The sequence below is a fragment of the Austrofundulus limnaeus genome, unplaced genomic scaffold, assembly GCF_001266775.1.
Source record: "Austrofundulus limnaeus strain Quisiro unplaced genomic scaffold, Austrofundulus_limnaeus-1.0 Scaffold1, whole genome shotgun sequence".
NCBI lineage: Eukaryota > Metazoa > Chordata > Actinopteri > Cyprinodontiformes > Rivulidae > Austrofundulus > Austrofundulus limnaeus.
The window spans coordinates 367,423-387,698 of record NW_013952403.1 but is presented as its reverse complement, the minus strand read 5'-3'; the positions used below and the strand labels follow the sequence as shown (position 1 = coordinate 387,698).

The window sequence follows — 20,276 nt, the reverse complement described above, 5'->3', positions numbered from 1 at the left end:
TTGTGGTTGTAATGTGACAAAATATGGAAAAGTTCAAGGGGTATGAATACTTTTGCAAACCACTGTAATTCTGTGTAATTTCTACAAACAAACAAATTGGAGTAAATGCTTCAGTAGATGATTCAACCAATCAACCACTAGATGTCGCTGAAAACAACAAATCCTACACACTGTGCCTTTAAGACAAAAGCRCAGGATAACAGAAAATGGTAAAAATATAGCCGCTTTCTGGCCAATTCGACAGTTATACATCCCCTCAGCTGCCCAGCTGCATTCATCCAACCAAATCGCTGGCTTCTTCAAACCGCACACAAAAAAGTCAATCCGACCACATCTTTACATTATGCCCCAAAATGTCAAACTCCTCCCACAAAACATGAAAMCCTCATTTGGTGACTGCAGAGACCCCTTTCTAAACTTACTAAGATTTGATCRTAAAAATGGAATAGGATTTCAGGAGACAAAAACAAAAATCTGCTGATCCACTGCTGCTTTGTGAAATAATTAAACACAGAAGATTTGTTTTTAATTTGCAGACAAATCTTGATGAAACTCCAACACCGGCAGAACTTTAAATACACCGAGTCCTTCCCTTACCCACCCCGTTCCAGACCTGCCAGCMAACACGGGTGCTATTTCTGGATGACGCATCGCAGCTAAACTTTAATCCTGTCTGATTCTTGAAAGCCAGTCCCATGCATTTTGTCTGAATTCCTGGAAGGTTATGGCATGATCACTAATGAATGATGACAAACACTATGATCACACCTCATCTRTGCAAAGTGGATGCTGAAAGATGTAAAAAGACAGGTTCATCATCTAAAAGTTGATAYGCTGTTAACTCCTCCTGCCCTTCAGAAGAATCTTTGATGATTTACTRTCTGAGCCAAACATGTAATATAATTCTAAATTTCCTAACCACAAACATACAGCTTGAAGCCCTTCAGAGTTTTTGTTTTGATAATTATATAATCAGATGCTATTTAATCTTTGGACTTAAGGAGGTCTGACATGATCAGAGAACAAGAGGAGATCAAGAATTTGCATCTTCTAATGTGATTTTAAAAAAACATAAATACTTTAACAGCCTATTTACAAAAAATGTAAACTACAATTGTGATTAATCTAATTCTAAAAACGGTTTTTGGCAGATGATATGCCAAGTTGTGTGGTCGGCACAGGCTACTGACCAACACAAGGGGAACATRTTTGAAATGAATGCTTGAAAGGTCTGAGCTCAATAATGATAGCATCATTGTAACTGAGCTCCAGTATAAAAAATGATACGCTCTGCTAAATGTAACACCTAACAAGCACCCTTCTTATTAAAAATTATTCATAAACAGGTTGCATTTTGTAACGGCTCATGTTTCTCAGTGTATTAACTTTAAGCCGTAGCTATTCTATAAAAAGGCTCAAACATCTAATGGGAGCTTTCTGCAGCAGTCAACATGTACACATGTAAGCATGCAAAAACAAACACAACCAGTCTACTACAAAACAATCTCTCATTTTCATACTTTAACTTTAAGCAGCTGTCGGGCTTTCTTTTCAACTCCTAAAACAAATTTGACATCTTTTAGAGAAACACCTGCTTCAGCTTCTCTAACATGAATCCTCATAAACTATTTTGCAGTTAAATGCTTTTTTTCCCCACATCACTACTGCTGCATTATTGCAATTGTTAGCGCAGAAAAACTTTAGATTGCAGCTGCTTTCGCACCTGTGGAGTTTCTCGTACCTCTGCAGGGGTTCTACTGAAAACCTCTATTCATAAACTTTCAGTTTTATAGTACAAGTTTGTTGTTGCAYGCACGAACGGCCGAACCACGGCTGAAAAGCTCCGGTTTCACTCAAAAAAAAAAAATGCATCATATAAACAGGGTCTTTGTTAAAATACTACTCCAGCAGCTTATTGCTCACAGGAACCCTTCTACAGTGAGAATAGCTCTCATTTCCTCAGAATTGTTTACATGTAGGCAACATGTCTACCTTGTGCCACATTTAGTTTAATACTTGTCAATAGCCAGGAAAGAAAGCAGACATAATGCTTTAATATCTTTAGACAAGAGCAGCAGTACATTAAATGATGAAGGTGGGAGTCTTTATTACATCCAGGGTAAAAAAAAAAAATAAATGTAACTTTTTAATTACTGTGTAGTTTTTTTTTTTACATAAAAAGGTCTTGTTTATCCTGTTGTTTAAAAAAAAGTACCTGTTAAACTACTCATGAAACAATCATCCTTAAAGATGTAAAAATAATAGACAAGATTTGTTTAAAGAAGACATGCTTTTAAATCCTTAATTTTCCACATTTAAATCATTCAGTTGGGGTTTATAKAAAGAGCAACTGCAATGCTTTGGTCTGACTTCCTCCTTACTGTAAATACACAAGTTCTCTTTCACCTTGCTTCTGAGGTGTGTTTCAAAGCAGCTCATTTTGATGCTGTCCCTTTAAAMCCAAACGAACCRCTTCACACCTCGCCCCCTTCTGGCTTCCAGAGCAGTTCACTCCAGTTTGATWGAGGGGGTAATRTCGCAGAACCRTTTTATTTACAAATWAATAAAAAGATGGCAACAAAAGACGACTTRTCCATCAAGCCTTACATGTTCSAGCCAGAGTCTGACCCAGAGCAAAAGACGAAAGGTGACCAAACTGTAGTTGGTAAATCCAGATCTTACTGGCAGTTCTGACGTAAATAATTTAACATAAGAAGAAACAGAGAAAAAAAACAACAGATTTAAAAATGTGATCCAAAAAGAATATAAAGATATCTACACAAGTGGATTTTGCATAGTATGTCCCCTTTAAAATTGAAATAAATGCAAAACTACATAGAATAACTTTAAAATTAGTGGAAGCCGTTATGAGTTGAGCGTTGAGCAARAATTTGTTACTCTTTGGTCATAATATAGTCCAAAATCATAAAAGAGCTAAATACTAGTTGGACMATTTCCGATTTTGTGTCACAACTTGTTACGATATCATCTGCCACTACATGTCTACAGACGCCAAATCTTCACATCTTTGTTTACAATTTAAATGATACCAAGGCAAAGCTGAAAGAAAGAAAGAAAGAAAGAAAGAAAGAAAGAAAGAAAGAAAGAAAGAAAGAAAGAAAGAAAGAAAGAAAGAAAGAAAGAAAGNAAGAAAGAAAGAAAGAAAGAAAGAAAGAAAGAAAGAAAGAAAGAAAGAAAGAAAGAAAGAAAGAAAGAAAGAAAGAAAGAAAGAAAGAAACTGAGTAAATAAGATGAATCCCTTCAATTAACAGAAGGACTGCAGGCTTTTTTGCCATTCCACCATTAATTATCTGGTCTTAGGGGAAGATTAGGGGAGAGAAACAAAGCCATCAGCCAGAGTCCACTGAGTGGGCCTACACTTGTTTAATTATCAAAACAGCACAAACAAATGAAGCTCCATAGATCATGCAACARGATAGCCCCAGCTGCTATGATCTGCCTGAGCCTGGCTCCTTTCCTTTGAGCCTTCCATGTTCTTCTCTGTTGTTCCCTGTGACTGTGTCCATCTATCACACATCAGACCAAACAAACTGGGAACAGTATTATTGCTTTAACTAATAGTCAAGGTGATGAGAGTGGAAATGAAGAAAAAAATGTGACAAGCACAAGATGGAAAAGACTGATAATTTAATATGTGAAAAGCCTGCAACACATTATTGCATTTGCTCAGTGATGTTTACCTTTTATGAACCAAGAACCCTARCTGTTTACCAAGTTCTTGTACCAGTCATACTTACAGCTAGATATTTAAAGCTACAATAAAGCAAAAAGAAGAACAGCAATAAACAACATATGTGTGTCATGTTTTTGAGATGAAACAACTAAATTAAGACTGAGTGCTATGAGTCATTACAAAATCAATGACTTGACAGAATGGAATCATTTGTCAATTTCATAATGGATTCCGTGCAATTATTCTGAAAGCACAAAATTACAAATCTAACAGATGTAGAGACTGATGTGTAGCTCCCACATGTTAGTTATGAGAGAATATTTTACAAAACAAGCATTCACTGACATCTTGTCACACAATTGCTCAGTTTAAGCCAACACTGACGTAACTCATATGTTTAGAATTTGAGCTGAAAACTTGTGACTTTAGTTCAAGTGTCTCAAAACAATATAAATATTCTATGTGACTATGCCACTAGCATAACAATTTGTAAAAGAAAGAAATTAAATGCCAAGCATTACTTTAAGGAGTGCGGGAGTGTCACCTGACACCTTTCATGCCAAAGTTTTAAAGGGCCAATATTATGTGTTTCTCAGAAATACATTTAAATACTATACCATAATAAAGTATTTATGTCACCTTTAGTTGTATTAAAATGCTGTTCTTATGTTTAAATAGAAAATAGATATATCTTTTCATCACTTCCTCTTCTAAAYGCCTTGAAATTGGCCTCTGTCTCTTTTAGAACCTCCTTCCGCTTCTGTCTCGCCCATTTGGAAGGGGGGGGCTGCCATGATGCAGTTTACTTGGCATCTGAAAATACATTTCCTCAAAGGTATTTTTAATCTGAAAAGAGCTTCACTGATTGAGAACTAATGTTAAGAGCTCAGCAGACAGTTATGTTTCACTTTCACTTTCACCCGAGAGCCTGAAGGCTCATGGGCGGGGTGTGTGGGGAGTGGGGAAGGAGGTGCGCTCTGCCATGAGGAAGTTTGGCTTAAAGACACGTCCCAGGGGCGTTTCTGTTACCAAAAGGTATTTCTGGTCCCCACCTGTCGTTTTGCTCCTCAGCATGGCTGCCTAAAAATGCTGCAGGATTTCTCAAACATGCATGAATGAGTCAAAGCAAGGCTTTGGGCATGTTTTTTATGAGAGTATAACATTATAACATGATATAAAACTCAAAAAAGTTGATTTTACATGATATTGCCCTTTAATCTAAAACCATTTTATGTTGAGAAATGAAGTTGTACTGTARCCATTTAGGTCCAACCTTGAAATTAGCATTACGTGTGATCTCACTACAATATCTCATGTGATTAATTAACGCAATCAACTTGAGTTGTGAATGACTCAGTTACCACATCAGATATTGGCTCAATATCTATAAAACTCACTGTTCCAAGTCAGTTCGTGTAATCAACTTAGTTGGCTGAGGTGTCCATCTTGAACTGAGGTGATCCCAAAAGTTAAAAGTTTCATTAAAATTTGTAAAGTGGTTTCTAAGATACTTTGCTAACAGAAAGACAGGTTCAACTCCAAACTTCAAAGACACTGTTTAAAGTAAAGATGTTGCAGAATGAGTAGCACAGTGCATTTTGGAGATGAGCCTCAGCTACGAGTCAACTATACCAAAGTTTAGGTCAATATCTGTACAACTGACCAAGACCATGACATTTGTGTGTTTGATAAGGTCAGTTGGCTGTTGTGGCCATCTYGAATCWAACTGACTCCAAAAGYTAATAAGAAGCTATAACTCACTTTGCTTTCTGGCTCTTACAAATTTTTACCTCTAAGCTGATGTTAAATCAAATGGATATTTAGTATAAAGCCATAACAGATTTTCCTTTACCCAACTCATTCTTGTATTTTTCAAGTTTAATGCTACAAATCAACTTCTTAATTCCAGACAATCAAGAAAAGACATTCAGTGATGACAGTCATTTTCACTTTCAGGCTGGCTTTTAAACTACCTATTGTAGGTAAAAAGAGCAGGACACATAGTCAAGAGACTGATAACTTGGTGATCAGTGCCACAGTTCTGTTATCCTATAGGGTATAGGGTACAGGTTCAAGTCCAGGTTGCGTTAGGAAGGCAGCCGACCTGAAACAATAGCTAAACCTTCCTTGCCAGTAGAGATGTAACAATTAACCAAGAATCGATTAATTATAGATTATAACTCCTTAAAATGTGAATCAATTCATAAAAATTAATTAATCAATTTCATTGTTATTGTATAAGTTATGTCTTTAAGATCAATTCAGCTTGATACTTGATAACTTTTGGTTACAAAAGGATTTGTGATGACATTTTTATTTATTTTGAATTTACATTCAGTTACTAAAACATACAGCTACAGCTTGGTACAAAGACAAAAATGTTGACGTTAAAGAAAAAAATCATATCTTGTTCTAAAATGGTTCTAAAAAAATCTAAAATAATCGTAATCGTGAACTTGAAATCAAATCGAATCAGGGCTTGAGTGAATCGTTACATCCTTACTTGCCAGTTTGCTCACTCTGGTGACCCCTGCACAAGGGAGCAGCTGAAAGAAGAACAATACAATAGTTAGAGATTGCTTGATAAAAATCACTTCAGGCAAATGGTTTTGTCCCAAGAACAATCTACAGTGAATGACAACAAAAAGATGATTTTGGCTACATTCTTCTATCAATAACYTCATCTATGAGGAATTACAAATTTATATAGAGAAGTCTTTCATAAAACTATGTAGAACATTCTGTTCAGGAACTAATTAGACACACATGTTGCTTTGCCCATCTTAATTATTAGCTTATTTGATCAAACCAAGAACTTGAGACTAATATGGACAGAGCAGAGTAATAAAATCACCCGACATCTGCCAGTGATAGTGAGTGATTCAAGTTCTGTTGATGATTTCTACGAGTCTTCAACAAACTAAAATTCCCTAGTGGCCTTCAGCAGAGAAATTTATCATTCTGCTGTTGGCCAATTTTCCCTGCCTCTGCAGTTCAGGCCTACACCCAAACACATGCTGCTGATTTATCGGCATGACACACTGGACATTTCAAGACACTATTTATCATTGTGCTTCAACAGGCACACATTGATGAACTGCACAAACAGTAAATAATCTCCATGCAGACAGACATGGGGGTTAAAATATTATACTCCATTATAAATATGGATTCATGGCTATTTATGAGCTCATCGTACATGCATTGTCTCAGTGTTTCCAGAAGAGATTGATAAGTTTTGATGATAGCCATCAATCCACCCCAGTCTACAGAATGCCCTCTACCTCGAATACCTCAGAGAAAATGTAACATTATACTTAATATCCAGGTGGGTATATTAGGCTWAGAGAATGCCTCGGGACCTTTGGTTGGTCTGTTAGCAGTCATAAGTTGAGCTGCACTCAGCCCTACTGCGTTACCTCGGGAGCCCAGTCCAATTTACTCCCAGGGCTGCTTCGGTCCAGAGACCACACTAACAAGCTAAAGCTCAACACTCCCAAGCATTTGGGCTCTCACTAGAGGCCAGAAAAATGCACGTTGTGGGTGCAGCCCTCAACTTGGACACAATAATTAATCTTCATATCGATCCACCTCTCTGACTGCTGTTGGGACAAGCACTGAAAGCATAACCGAGAGCCTGCATTGTGTTTCAGCTTGCCAAGGGGAAGGCTGYGAAAAGACTCTCCTTAGCTATTCCTCCCACCCAGTCTCACAAGCATACACATCCTTTATCATCAACCTCTGTGTTACACAGGATTTTATTTGTCAACATGGGAGGCAACAACCAAACAATAAATAATAGATAAGTACAGAAGAGTGCTTTAAAAGAAGTGGGTTTCACATCTCGTGCAGAAAGGGTAAAAGGGGTAATCTAAAAGAAAATGGTCACAAGAACTCAAGGTCACATGAGTGAAAATGTCAATTTTGAGCAAAGAAAAAATAAATCCACACATCAGATAAAATATTTCACTGTATGTCATGGGGGGAAAATATTTCTAGAATGACTTTTTTTTTGTAAAAGAAAATGGAAGATGATGGGCTTCACTTACATTCAGTAGGTTTTTGTTCGCACCAAGCCTCCAATAATGAACTGCCCAGCAGCCTCTGAAATATGACCCATAAAGGCCAGTGCCACTATAAACCTGGAGTCTTGGCTGATTTGTGAATCCAATTATGGCCCTGTCTGTAATGGCTGTGTTCAGTTCCATAACGTTCAGTCAGCTGTTGTCAGCATATGTCCTTAAGGCCACTGCCTCCACTGTGAATGACACTCACATTCTAGTACTGATCATTTAAATGACCATTGTTGTATATAGTTCTACAAGACAGTGGATGGGCTATTGGTGGCAGAAGAGACTTCATTAGGTTTTTTTTTTGTGTGTGTGTGTGTGTGTGTGTGTGTGTGTTTAAAAAAAGAGGGTTTTGACATAAAGTGTCAGTACTGTACTTACTGCATTGTCATGGAGATAGATAAAAAAATCAAAGAAAATAAAATCCACACAATTCTTTACCAATACGAATTAGTGCTGGGCAGTATACCATTTTGTACCGAATACTGGTTTTTATATTTGTTATATGAATTTTCTGAATACTGGACATAGTGATTTAAATAGCCTGAACACATGTGGAACGTTTCGTCGTGGCCGCCAGTGAACTGTTTCCCGGTGGACACTTTTCCTCGCAGCACCGCTATGTGCGTTAGCATGCTAATGTTATTGTTGGAGCAGCTTGTTGCAGCGGCAGGTGGCAATTCCGCTGCTTATATTGACTGATGTTAAAAAAACATCCAGTTTTCGCCATCGCTGAATGTAGTAAACATATCTTCAGTGATGTGCATGGTTAGATTTAACGCGTGGTTAGATAATATGAGACGTTATGCTGATGGAGACTTAACGTGCTTCTATTGTGAAAAGTCCGGGGGAAGTAGTTTGGAATTGGAATTAACTGGTGTGCAAGGTGAGTCGTGCAGATAAGTTTTATTAAATAACATAAAACAATAGAACCGATCATAATCTTTTCTTAACCCTCCTCCTTCACGCCTGGACCAAAATGTGTGACTACTGTCTCCAACCACCAGTCAAAGAAAAGACATATAGAGGAGGGAAACAGCGACACAGACAGAGGTACATTAAAAGAAAAAAGTTAATAAGCAGTGTTTCTGCATTTTATTATCAGCTGACCTGTGATGAAAAGAAAAATACCATGATATACCATGAAACTGGTGTAAATGTTGAAAATACGTGATATAAAATTTTGGTCATACTGCCCAGCACTAATACGAATGATTAACATTTCCCTAAATTAGTAAAAAAAAAGAAAGAAACATTTGTGAACTGCTTTGAAAGTGTTAATTTACCCTAAGAAAACAGATGAAGTTACTGAAAATAGGTAAACAATGACAACATCCATGGAAAAGCTGTTTGGGATCAAGAAATCTGACAATTTTGATGTACTGATAAGTGTTTAAACTCAGATTWGTTGAGTAAAGTATGCAGATAGGTTTACAAACAATGTAAAGTGTAATGTAATTAATGTAATGTAATTGAACTAATTAAACTTTTGGACTAAGTTCTTCCGAGTGCACCATTTTATAAAGTTCAGAATAATCTTTATGTTTTGTTTAAAATTTGCAAAAAAAAAAAGAAAGAAAAAGAAACTGAATAGTTTTATTGGCAAAAAATGTTAAATATTGAGTGCTTGTACCTCCCATTTTAGTTCACTATTTAACATAAAAGAGAATACTGCATATTAGGGGTAAGAAAATATTGAAACCCTAAAGCACTGACATATTTGATTTTCTGATACTGTATCAATTCTCAAAAGCACAGTGATAATTTTAAATCAAGGTTTAAAATGTAAACATTTATGTCAATGGTTCATTTTTGGGTTGTATTTTAGGCTCTGACTGCGAGTTGGCTGCAGTCAGTCAGCCGTTTTGATGTTGTAAGAAGAAATGTGAAATAYAATTGTCGTTTCCACTGCTGTTCAGTGTTCTTCTGATTGCATTAAATAAACTGAATTTATCAGATGTTATACATGTAATGAATTGTGTTTTCTTTAAAATTAGTTATTTAATGGCAACATATCACTTTGCTTACAGTATTGCAATATATCATAGAGGCTCCTGTGTCATGTGTATCATGTCACCAAATTCTTCCCAATGCCAAGCCTACATACAGTATACAGTACATGTCATTATAACAGTATGAATTTCTCTGACATTTTCCCTTTTGATTGTTTTTTTTTTTACTCACGAAAATTTTTATCTCAAATGTATAAACTACATGTTGTGTTGAGAGATGTGACAGACCCTGCCTGAGCGTAATTTGAGCCCCAGCCATGACAACTGCTGGCAGTTTCCAAAACAAGTGCAAATGAATGTGAAGGATGGCTTGTTTTTAAAGTTAACAAAATACATAATGTACTAAATGATTAGATTCCATAAAAAGTGGAAGAGGGTGGTTCACATTTCAAAAATCATTTGGAAACTAGACCAAAGCCCAAAATGTTACACTATCTATTCAAGAAACAAATGTTGCACCATTATTTCCCCAATAAATTGTTGCCCTTATTTCAAATGTAACAAGGTAGCCAGTGAACGATGTCTGTAAATAAAATGACAAAGTTAAACAAACAAACGTGTCCTGATCKTACAAATAGATTTGTGAAGTTATATCAGAATCTGTTGAGAAGCGTATTTGATGCATCTCTACTTGAGGAGCAATAAGCTTTGAATTACAAATGGCATTTAGGAGTGAAACAAGTGAGGCCTGCAGGAAAACTGATTGGCTAGGCTGAATGAGCTACGTCAGGATGAGTTGTTCATCAAGACCATTTATTGATATTTATCATATAGTTCTCCAAGTCCTCAGAGAGATGCACAAACCTTAAATTCATCCAAAAACAGTAAAAAGCATGAAAGTCAAAATTATGRCTAAACTTCAAGTCACCCATGTGAATGTCATCAATTTAATTGCTGCTATCATGTCAYAAAAAGAGCTCCTCAGTTCATCCAAAAGCTGACCTCATGCTGCATTCCAGAGTTTCAAAATAGACAGAGCTATAATTTAAGTAACCCGGCAAGAAGCTACACACCATTCCCTGTTGAAAATGTTACACCAGGGTTGTATCATCCTCCTCTAAATGCTGACCTCTCATTCCTCTAAAAAAGGTTGAAAATGAGGCTACAGACCCACTACTGGCCACTAAGATATGCTGAAAGCATAAAAAGCCTGCATTTATCCAGCAGTGGGGATCTGACTCCAGCCCAGGCTCAKTGCTGTATACATACAAGTACAGGGCTTCCTTTGAGCTCAAACACCAAACCTTTCAGAGTGGTTCTGCTGACATTTCAGACATTTTTTTTCACAGCTATGAAAACGATCTCCACAGTAAGAAACTGTAAGTTTGTTGATGCTAAATGGAAAGAAATGCCCCAGAAAACATGAAAAGTCGCCACAAAAAAAAAAAAGTCTCGCAAATGGAAAATTCCTGGGTTTACCATAGTCTTGCAACATCCCTTTCACTGAAAGCTGAGTTATCATGTAAAGATCTAGAATGTGAAGTTATTAGCCCAGCAGAACTGCTCTACCAACTAACCCATGAAAGCAGCCTCTGTATTCCTTTGGACTTTCACTGAATAGCAAAATGCCTTCAGAAGACAGGCAGAATACAGAGAACCCATACTACCGTGTTAATAATGCATTCTTGGTTACATTTTGTCCATCCATTTTTGTACAATTTTGTTTTGAAGCTCCATTCTCCCTGAAGCCATTCCTTCTTCCCAGTGTAAGAGCCATATAAAGCTGGGATCTCGGTCTCGATTACAGTAGAGTGATGGCTGCTTTCCAGGCAATCTCTGTACACTCCTCTTGTCTAATTCAAACCACTGAACCAAGCTCTCAGGTATAGGGGAAAGGACGTTCAACATATCAACGTGTGCAACAACATGGGCCTAAAGAGTCAACTCTAAAATGCCTTGTATATATAGGATAACAATAAAAAGGCAATAAAACATCATAAAATTTCTTGTAATAGTTTGCAGTTAGTCAAAAATAAATTCACTGTTTATCAATAGCCCATTCTCACTGTTTATTTAAAGAGGTAAATTCCTATAAAAACGCAGCTACAGCACAGAGCAGATTTAATGACTCAATTTATCATCCAATGCTACGACAACAACAAAAATACAATAAACAAACAATCTCTAAAGCAGAAATGGACAGAGGTAACTTTAAAGATCTACAGTCGTATTGTCCTACACTCCTCTGGTGATCCATCATACCACATATTTTGCTCCTTTAAAGTGTCTCACTTGCAACTGTTGGATAAGGAGAGAAAAATAGCAATGAAAAACAACAACAACAACAAAAAAAACTCAGTCTCTAAAGACTGCCTTGTTACCAGACAAGCGCAATATTTTTGTGACTGTTTCAACCAGGATTGCCCTCCTGTATGGTGAAATGCACTGAAGTGGGACGTCTCAGGGGAGGAACTAGCATGAGTCCTGCACATTTTAGTGACAGCTGCACCTGTATTTCACTCCAAAAACACATGCGTAAGCACAATTTTTTAAGCACAAGTGAGACGCTTCCACCAAATGCAAACGGTTGACAGGCAAAATAGAGCTCTTGCTTGCACAGGTTCCTTCAGCACTAGTTTCTGAAACAAATAAGACTGAGCATAAACAATAAAACTGCATCACATTTTTAATTTGCATTCATTGTATTAACATTAAATAAATGCAATTCATAAAGTTGCCTTCTGAAGCTTACAACCATTGGTRAGAAAATATTGATATTGACAGTGCATTAAAGAACAAGCATCAGTGAGATCAGACAGTCAGAGAAGAAGTTTTGAAGTTGTACAAAGTCTCTCACATTTTTATTTTGGGGTCAAAAGCTAAACTTTTTGTAAATTCCTGGCCTGAACTATCATTTAAAAGTAAGATAGAATCACTAATACAATCACATTTAGACTCACAAAATAACAAAACTACACAATGCTACTATGAATAACTGAAGTAATAATTATGTTTTTGAGAGAAGTTGTGAAAATGTAGAAACTTGCACAGCAACTCTTTGGTGATCAGCGTAATCCAGCTTCTTGAAACTGTCTGTGCCCCCCCACCCCACAGCTCAAAGGGACTGTCAGCTGGGTTTAACGCAGCAGAAACGCAGCCACAATCCATTCTCACACACGCGCTCCTATAAAGCAAATGCAGAATAGGGCTAAATGGCTCACTTCATCTTTCGTGTAACTGAAACTTACTTTGCAAAGTCCTTACCTCCAATTTCAAGGTTTTCTGTGTGGTGACTTATGAAAGTGATTAGAAATGAAGAGCTCTCTCAGTGATATATATGGTTGGAGCCCCAGAGTCGGTTGCCTTAAGGCAGCTTAGGTCTCTTAGAGACTCTATAGCAGATGGCAGGTTCAAGTGCTGCTGCTCCCAGGGATCTTCTACACCAACTTACATAGATTTCTTTACCCTGAACAGATTCTAGCACCCCGTTAAGAATGCTATTCCTGTTCGAAAACTGGAAACTGAAGTTAAATTGAATTTTTAGAGTGCACATACAAAATGAGCATTAGGCACGGGGTTTAGCAACAATCATCACCCTTCATTATGCTCTTACAGATGTATGGTGCCAGCGGTGAAGCAGCTAAACTATTTAGTTATCACACCAATAGTCTGAAACATCAATACAACAGATGGTGCACTGGATTGATCTCATTACATGTCATGACTTGACAAGAGCAGTAAGGAGTTTTGTATGAAGTGGCATTGAGGAGCATAGACATTAGTAATTACGCTGACATTTTTGTGATTGAAATAATTCAGATTCAGGTGTTTTAGAGTTGATTCAGCAAATTTTGAATGTAAGACATTTTCTGTCTGATTTATTACAAGACRTGTCAAAATCCCCTGCTGTAACATTCAGTTATTTAAAAAGCCCCAACAGGAAACACCCCCACCAAAACATTGGAAACAGATTCATCCTAATTTCATTTGTTAGAGAAGAAACAAAACTAACACTTTTACAAACCATATTTCAAGCTGTGAAGTTGAAGAGAATGCAAAAGCACTTAAATCTGTAATTAGTTTGTTTTTACTAACTTTTGACACACACACAAGTATAAAGACGATGATTAACAGTGTCTACAGTCAGTATGTTWTCTGGTATGTTATCTGGTAATGAGTGAAGGTGTCAAAACTAATTTTAAAAGAACCATCTGCAAAAAGCTTACGGTTTACAAAAAAAGCTTGGTCGTGGTCCCTACATTTTGCTGAAAACTGTCGAAAATCCATCAGTTAAAAAAAAGTTCTGATAAGCWAATTAGCATACTTCTTACAATTTTCAACATTTACAGTGCATAACTGTGAAAAGACTGAGGCACTCAGAGAAAACCTCAGTGGGAAAAGYCACTGTTGGCTGTGTGTGACCTTTGAGCCGTTAGGTGAAACTACATGAGAAACTGTCATGCCACTTGGATCAATAGAACCACATGGGCTTGAGAGAAGAAGRAAAAAAAACATTGTCACTAACTACATTGCACCACTGTAGAGTAACATGAAACTGTGTTAAACAAGRAGGAAGCCATAAATCAACTCTGAGAAGAAACGCTGCCAAGTTCTATAGGTCCAAGTAAAACGGRCAGGATGAAAGCCGACTTGTGTTCTAGGCCAAATGACTTCATGGGGGGATGGGGGCAGGAAGTCAGGGTCTACATGACACATGTTTGCTATGAGTGGAGGCTCCGTAGGYCAGCTTAGGTGATGGTATAAGGGTCCATTAGTATCTACAACATAAGGGAACTTCTTTATGTTTGAAGATACAAACTAGATACCGCATAGTGGTAACATAATGACCCCCGCACACACAAATGCACCGGAACTCAAAGTCTTTATTCACAATAAATGTCATGTTACTATGTGCATCCCAAAATTGTAGTGGTTTTGGGGGGAGGTTCTTTATTTATTTATTTATTTTGGGTGGGGGGATTGGTTGACCGGATGGATAACCCCTCGTCAGAGCTAAACAACAACAAAAAATAAAAAAATAAAAAATCTGAAGCTCCTATGTTTAATAGTTTTTGAGTAACTACCATTTTTGTATGTCCAGATACCCCTTTTTCAGATAAATTGGGGGTCGGGGGGGTGGGCACTGATTGGTGGGCTGATGGATAGAGCTTCATCCGAGCTAAACGACAAAAAATATCTGAAGCTCCTATATTGAACAGTTTCTGAGTTATAAGCATTTTTGCATGTCCAGACACCCCCTCTTTGAAAGGAGCCCCCTCCTCAAATATGGGGTAAATTGTAAAACCGTTGGCTGGTGCAGTGTAGGTCAGACTCAACTACAGCCCTGCCAAATTTCATGTTGATCGGTGCAGCCGTTTTTGTGCTACAGTTGACCAAAAATCACTGGAAAAAAAAAAAAAACAGTACGAAAACAACATGACTCCCGCTTACGCTTCACGTGTGGGAGTCATAATAAAGTAAAAAAAAAAAAAAGACATGCTGCAATCGAGGCAATGTATTTTAGCAAAAGGTCATTATTTTATCAAAACAATGAAAAACTTCATAGAGCACTAATTTTTAAGTATATGTGCCTAACTGACCTGTGTGCAGTGCAAATTAGTCTCCTATTAAAGGGGGGAATCAACTTTTTAGAGCTTTATATCATGTTATAATGTAATTCCCTCATCCTATAGTATATACCCAAAGTGTTACTTTGACTCATTCATGCATGTTTGAGAAATCCTTGAATCTCCTGTGGCAGCCCATTGGCGGTGCCTAAACACTTACTGGTTAAAAGCACCACGTACAATATTTACACAAAGCTCCACCCTGGACCTCAGTCCCCAGCTGAGCTCCCAACCCACCAAACAACCCTACCCTGCTCCTCTACCACACAGCTCCACCAGACTAGCAAACCATGTCTTAAAAACAGAGGATGTTCATGATTTAATTGCAAAACATAGTTTTATAATGATAATTTATAAATTTAGGTTTTTTTTATTTTGCAAAAAGTATCTTAATATAGACATATGAGAGGATGACTGGGAGAGATAATACCACGCTGAAACATCTTTTAAGAGCCTCTGTACTCACTTTGGTAGGTAAGGTTCATCTGTCTCTTGAGTTGTAATTTTCCAAAACTGATATTATATAATATTGCTTCTTTTTTTTTTTAACAACAAAATACAACAATCCTATGAAATGCTGTAAAAAACAACATGAAGCACTGATGTGAAGATGTGCTGAAGTGGGAGTGTCTGAAACGGTAGGAGGTTCTAAAAGAGACATGSCAATTTCAAAGCATTTAGATACGACTATATTGCAAAGTCAAATTTCTTTTTGATATATACGGCATTTTCATAAAAACTGAAGGTAACAGTTACTTGATCGTTGTGTAAAATTGAACAAAGTGCCTGAAAAATACACCCCCCCCCCCCTTTCAAAAGATATATGAATTATAGCTTATTAGGAAACAACTGCTGGCTGTTGTAAGAAATAAAGCTCTAATATTCAGGAGGAATAAACACTGATGTCACTTGTAAAACAGCTACGATGAGTATCRTCAGTTCTTCAACAATTAAAGTACAAAAAAAGCAAAGGTGATGCACCACAATGGTAAACATCCCTTTCCCAATTCAGGACATTTGGGAGTGTTGCCCGTTTTTGTTGAAAAATGACCACGTATACACAACTGAATTAATGTTTACTTAACTTATAAGTTCTGCAGCTGAAAACCCCTCTGAGAAYACAGAGGCTCAATACAGAGGCATGTTGTAGTACTAATTCTGTTACCCAGGAATCTTCTAATCCTATAGTTTCAATGTGGAGCTGAATCTCTGTATTCTGACAGTAAAACTAAGATCACTTACAACCTTATTTTTGAGTTTAGAATTCTTTATAAATAAACTACGGCGGTGGAACTGCAACAGGAATGAACCCTAGTTTTTTTTTTCCACCCTCTGTTTTTTCGGGAAGAGGGGTGGGCGGTAGGTGTTCGATCAAAAATAGCACCCCAAATGGAAGAACATGGCTAGGAAACAACTTTGCGTAGTAAGTGCCAGGGTAAGTGAGCCATGACAGTCAAGTTAATTCTAAGAATTCATCTATTTTACTAAAACTTTGAATATTCAAAAGTGACTACCCGTCCTACTATCTGAGGGCAACTTCTAATTTCAACAAAACCTGAATAGTTACACACAGTGTGGACTGAACTGAAGAAATGGACTGGTTTCAGCTTGATAAAAATACTTAAGCTGTTACAAATGAGTCAACGAGTTTTGAGCCAAAATCTAGAAAATAAATAAATAAAAATCCATGCACACGCAAACAATGGAGATTATGGTGCCTCCACAAACTAAGTTTCAGATTTGTCACATCTCCGGCTTGTGTGAGCTGCCTCACTGCAGTTATCCTGGTTTAACTAACAACAGACAGCGATCGATGCACGGCCGCAGTGTTTTACAAGTTGACAGAAGAATTGTGAGTGAAAAAAACTTGCCTCATAAGTAGTCTAAAGAGCTCCGTACCTGTCTGTCAGCGAAGCTTTGTGCTGTCAGGTGACAACAACAGAGCSAGGTAGTGATGGGCAGGCAGAGGCAGTAAATAGCTTTTCTTTGTGACATGAAAATGAATAAATCCTGCTGGTCTGCATTCAGTTGGCACGTTTACTTGTCCAGCTCCAGGAAACTAATAAGTAATATAAATAACCACTTCTAGCCAGCGTGCAACACTTTCAGCTCTGACCAATTTAATAAGCACTATCCTTTTATTGTTATCCAAAAATAGAGTTTCTGTGTTCATTACGACAACGTGCTCAATTAACATACGTAGCAGGTTTGGATTCTGTTTTTTTTTTTTTTTGTTTTTTGGCATTAGGATTTATGACAGGCTGTCAGGTTTTTGATTCAGGCTTTTTAAATGTAGAAAAGTGTGTATTGTGCAAATAAAACTCATGATAATGCATCCCTGCCTATTTAAAGCTGGATTTCTGATATTGAACAAAATAATTTGAGTCATATTCTTCTTTTTTTTTCTCCCCCTTTTATCCAAGTCATACTCCAATTTTTCCAACCGCCTCTGCTGTAAAAATCCTGGTTAGTAACCTCWAACAGTCATGCAGCGACCAATTAAAATTTGAGAGTTCCCAAAGTTTCCAAATCTCTGGGTATTATAAAGTGGAGCTCTGAATTCTGTCTTAATTTGTTCTGCAGCGCCAGCATCCTATGTCAAAAGGGGCTGAAAAAAAGAAAACACTAAGCTTCTTCTTGTTCTCAAGCCCTCTATGTAAAACCTTTAAATCTTGTCTCTCTGACAGATCTCAGCAAAAGTGGCTCTCTTACCCCGCACATCATTAAAATCTAAAAGATGCTCTGCCTGTTGATCAGAGAGCAGAATGGAGTTAAATTGCTGTCACAACACCTGATGGACCTTCTCTCTCCCAGTGGTCATGGGGAGCCACTCGACCTTCACTCACTCAATTTGATTCAAAGCATGTTTGTGCCTCTGGAAGGGAGGAGATGGAAACTGATCTCAGTCTGTGCAAGATTAACAACTCGCAAAAGAGAAAGGAGACGCAGACAAAACAGAGAGGAAAAGACACATTTTCAACCACTGGACCACAGGAAAAACAGCAGCACTGGAACAGAGAAGATTGTGAGCAATAAGAAAGTCAAACCAACTTCATATAGATTTTCATTCAGCTTTGTTGCTTTTTTTTCCTGACATATAAAAACTATATATCTTGTTTAGAAAGGCAGTAAGAAAACATGAGGGTGGAGGTGCTAATCCTATACTCTGGGGAAAACAATGCAAATTAACATTTGACTTATCTTTGACAAGTCATTGCTTTTACACGCTTAAGGAAAACTGCAATTATGCGTGAACACATGAAGACCAACTCAGTAAATAAATTAAAGAGGGAGTGAGAGAGAAGCAAAATAAAGCTGTGGAACATCTGAGGTAAATCTGCCATGACTATAAAACACAAGAAGCTGGAGAACAGAGCGCCAGAATAAAGCTAAGTAAGCAGGTTAATGGCAGAGTTCAAAAGCATCGTCCTCGCTTAATTAGATCCTGTGAGTCCAGAGAAAATGTCCCATTTAAAAACTGAGCTGCTTATGGCCATTCGGGAATAAATGGCACGGAAATGCTAATAGTTGGACGTCGCAGCAAATATATATATATAAAAAAACTTGCATCTAAGGATGAAAACATTGCCATCTCTGCAACATCCACAGGCCTTATCCTTTTTAATTTTTTATCCAAATGCAGCCTGTCACAAGCCCGAGCGAGCAGTGTGTGAAAATATGATCTTTTCTGGAAAACTTCCCTTCCTAACCAGCATCAGAAAGCGTGCGTTATGATAGATTATAGCTTCAGAAGCACTTACACACAGTCATTTATTTTGATCACATATCAAAAGCAGCAGGATTCCACATAAAAAAAGAGCAGAAAAACAACGCTGCACTGGAGCGAGGAGCCCGGCTTTAACGCTGAGGTCTCAGCAGCTATCCGCCCGATGAATCCGCGCAAAGTGGACGTTTTTTTTTTTTTTTTTTTTTTTTGGTCAGGCAGTGTATAAAAGGTGTTGGAAATATGCGCTAGATCTTGTGTCAAACGACTGTCATAAAACGCCGCATAACTCTTGCGGTAACTGACAGGAGGAGACACAGCCTGCAGCAACGTGAGTCGGCGTGACAACAGAAAATTGCATCTTAGAGCCGCAGACMAAAACACAAGCGAGAGTCGGATGAAACTTAACAAAAGAGAAATAAAGAAGATGTACCCGTGTACTGCAAGAGAAACATTGTCCACAGAAGGCGAGGTGCGATTCCTGTCGGTCCTGTAGCCCGAGGACGAAGTGTTGGAGGTAAAAAATAAAATAAAAATAAAAAAAAATCCTTGAATGGAGCCTGGGTTCGTCCCTGCTTGTCAGTGCGCTCCGCTCTGCAGACTGGACTGCAATGAGAGAGCAGCTTGAAGAAGCGGGACCCCTTTTTAACTACGGCAGCCGAGCCCGCCCTCTCTCGACGTTCGCGAGCGACGCGGACTAGTTCTCTCCTCGGACGCACGCGGCGAATTGTTCGGCTGCAGTCGCAGTGGAGGAGGCGAACCGAAGCGAACCGAAGCGAACCGTGAAGCGCAAAGGAATGATGCTGCTGAGCGACTCCAGCTGCAGTCAAGAAGCATCGCTTCACAAAGCCTGAGCTGAATGTCTGACAAATCACACGACTTTATTTTAGTGAACTGGTGAATAAAAAGCGACCAACAACAGATAGTTGATGAGAACACTTGAAACGGCTGTGCTTTCAAGATGTTCTCCAATAAGTGGCCGAGTGGAGGAGAAGTAGAGACATTCTCATTTTAGTATCACTCCAGTGCTAAAAAATAAAAATGCTATGTCCATGGGCAATAATGTTTTTGCACGTCTGTTTGAGTTTGCTTGTCTGTTAGCAAAATATCTTTTGAACTAGCAGACATATTTTAATGAAATATTCAGAAACTAATCATTAGATGTATATCTAAAATTGATTAACTTTTGAAGACAGCCCTATTTAAGAG

At 37.8% G+C, this 20,276-nt stretch overlaps 1 protein-coding gene across 4 annotated transcripts in view; it reads right to left on the bottom strand.

The window, feature by feature from the left end:
- The window catches only part of enox2 (ecto-NOX disulfide-thiol exchanger 2), a gene marked incomplete in the record, with an annotated part of 191,191 nt that overhangs the window by 125,893 nt on the left and 45,022 nt on the right, over window positions 1-20,276 (bottom strand). Inside the window, 2 exon segments of one of the 4 annotated variants that reach the window (XM_014003730.1) lie at window positions 6,198-6,240; window positions 19,501-19,698. Coding sequence is in view for 1 of the 3 variants with exons in the window: in XM_014003722.1 (XP_013859176.1) it covers window positions 19,501-19,522 (22 nt within the window). 4 annotated transcript variants of the gene reach the window in all.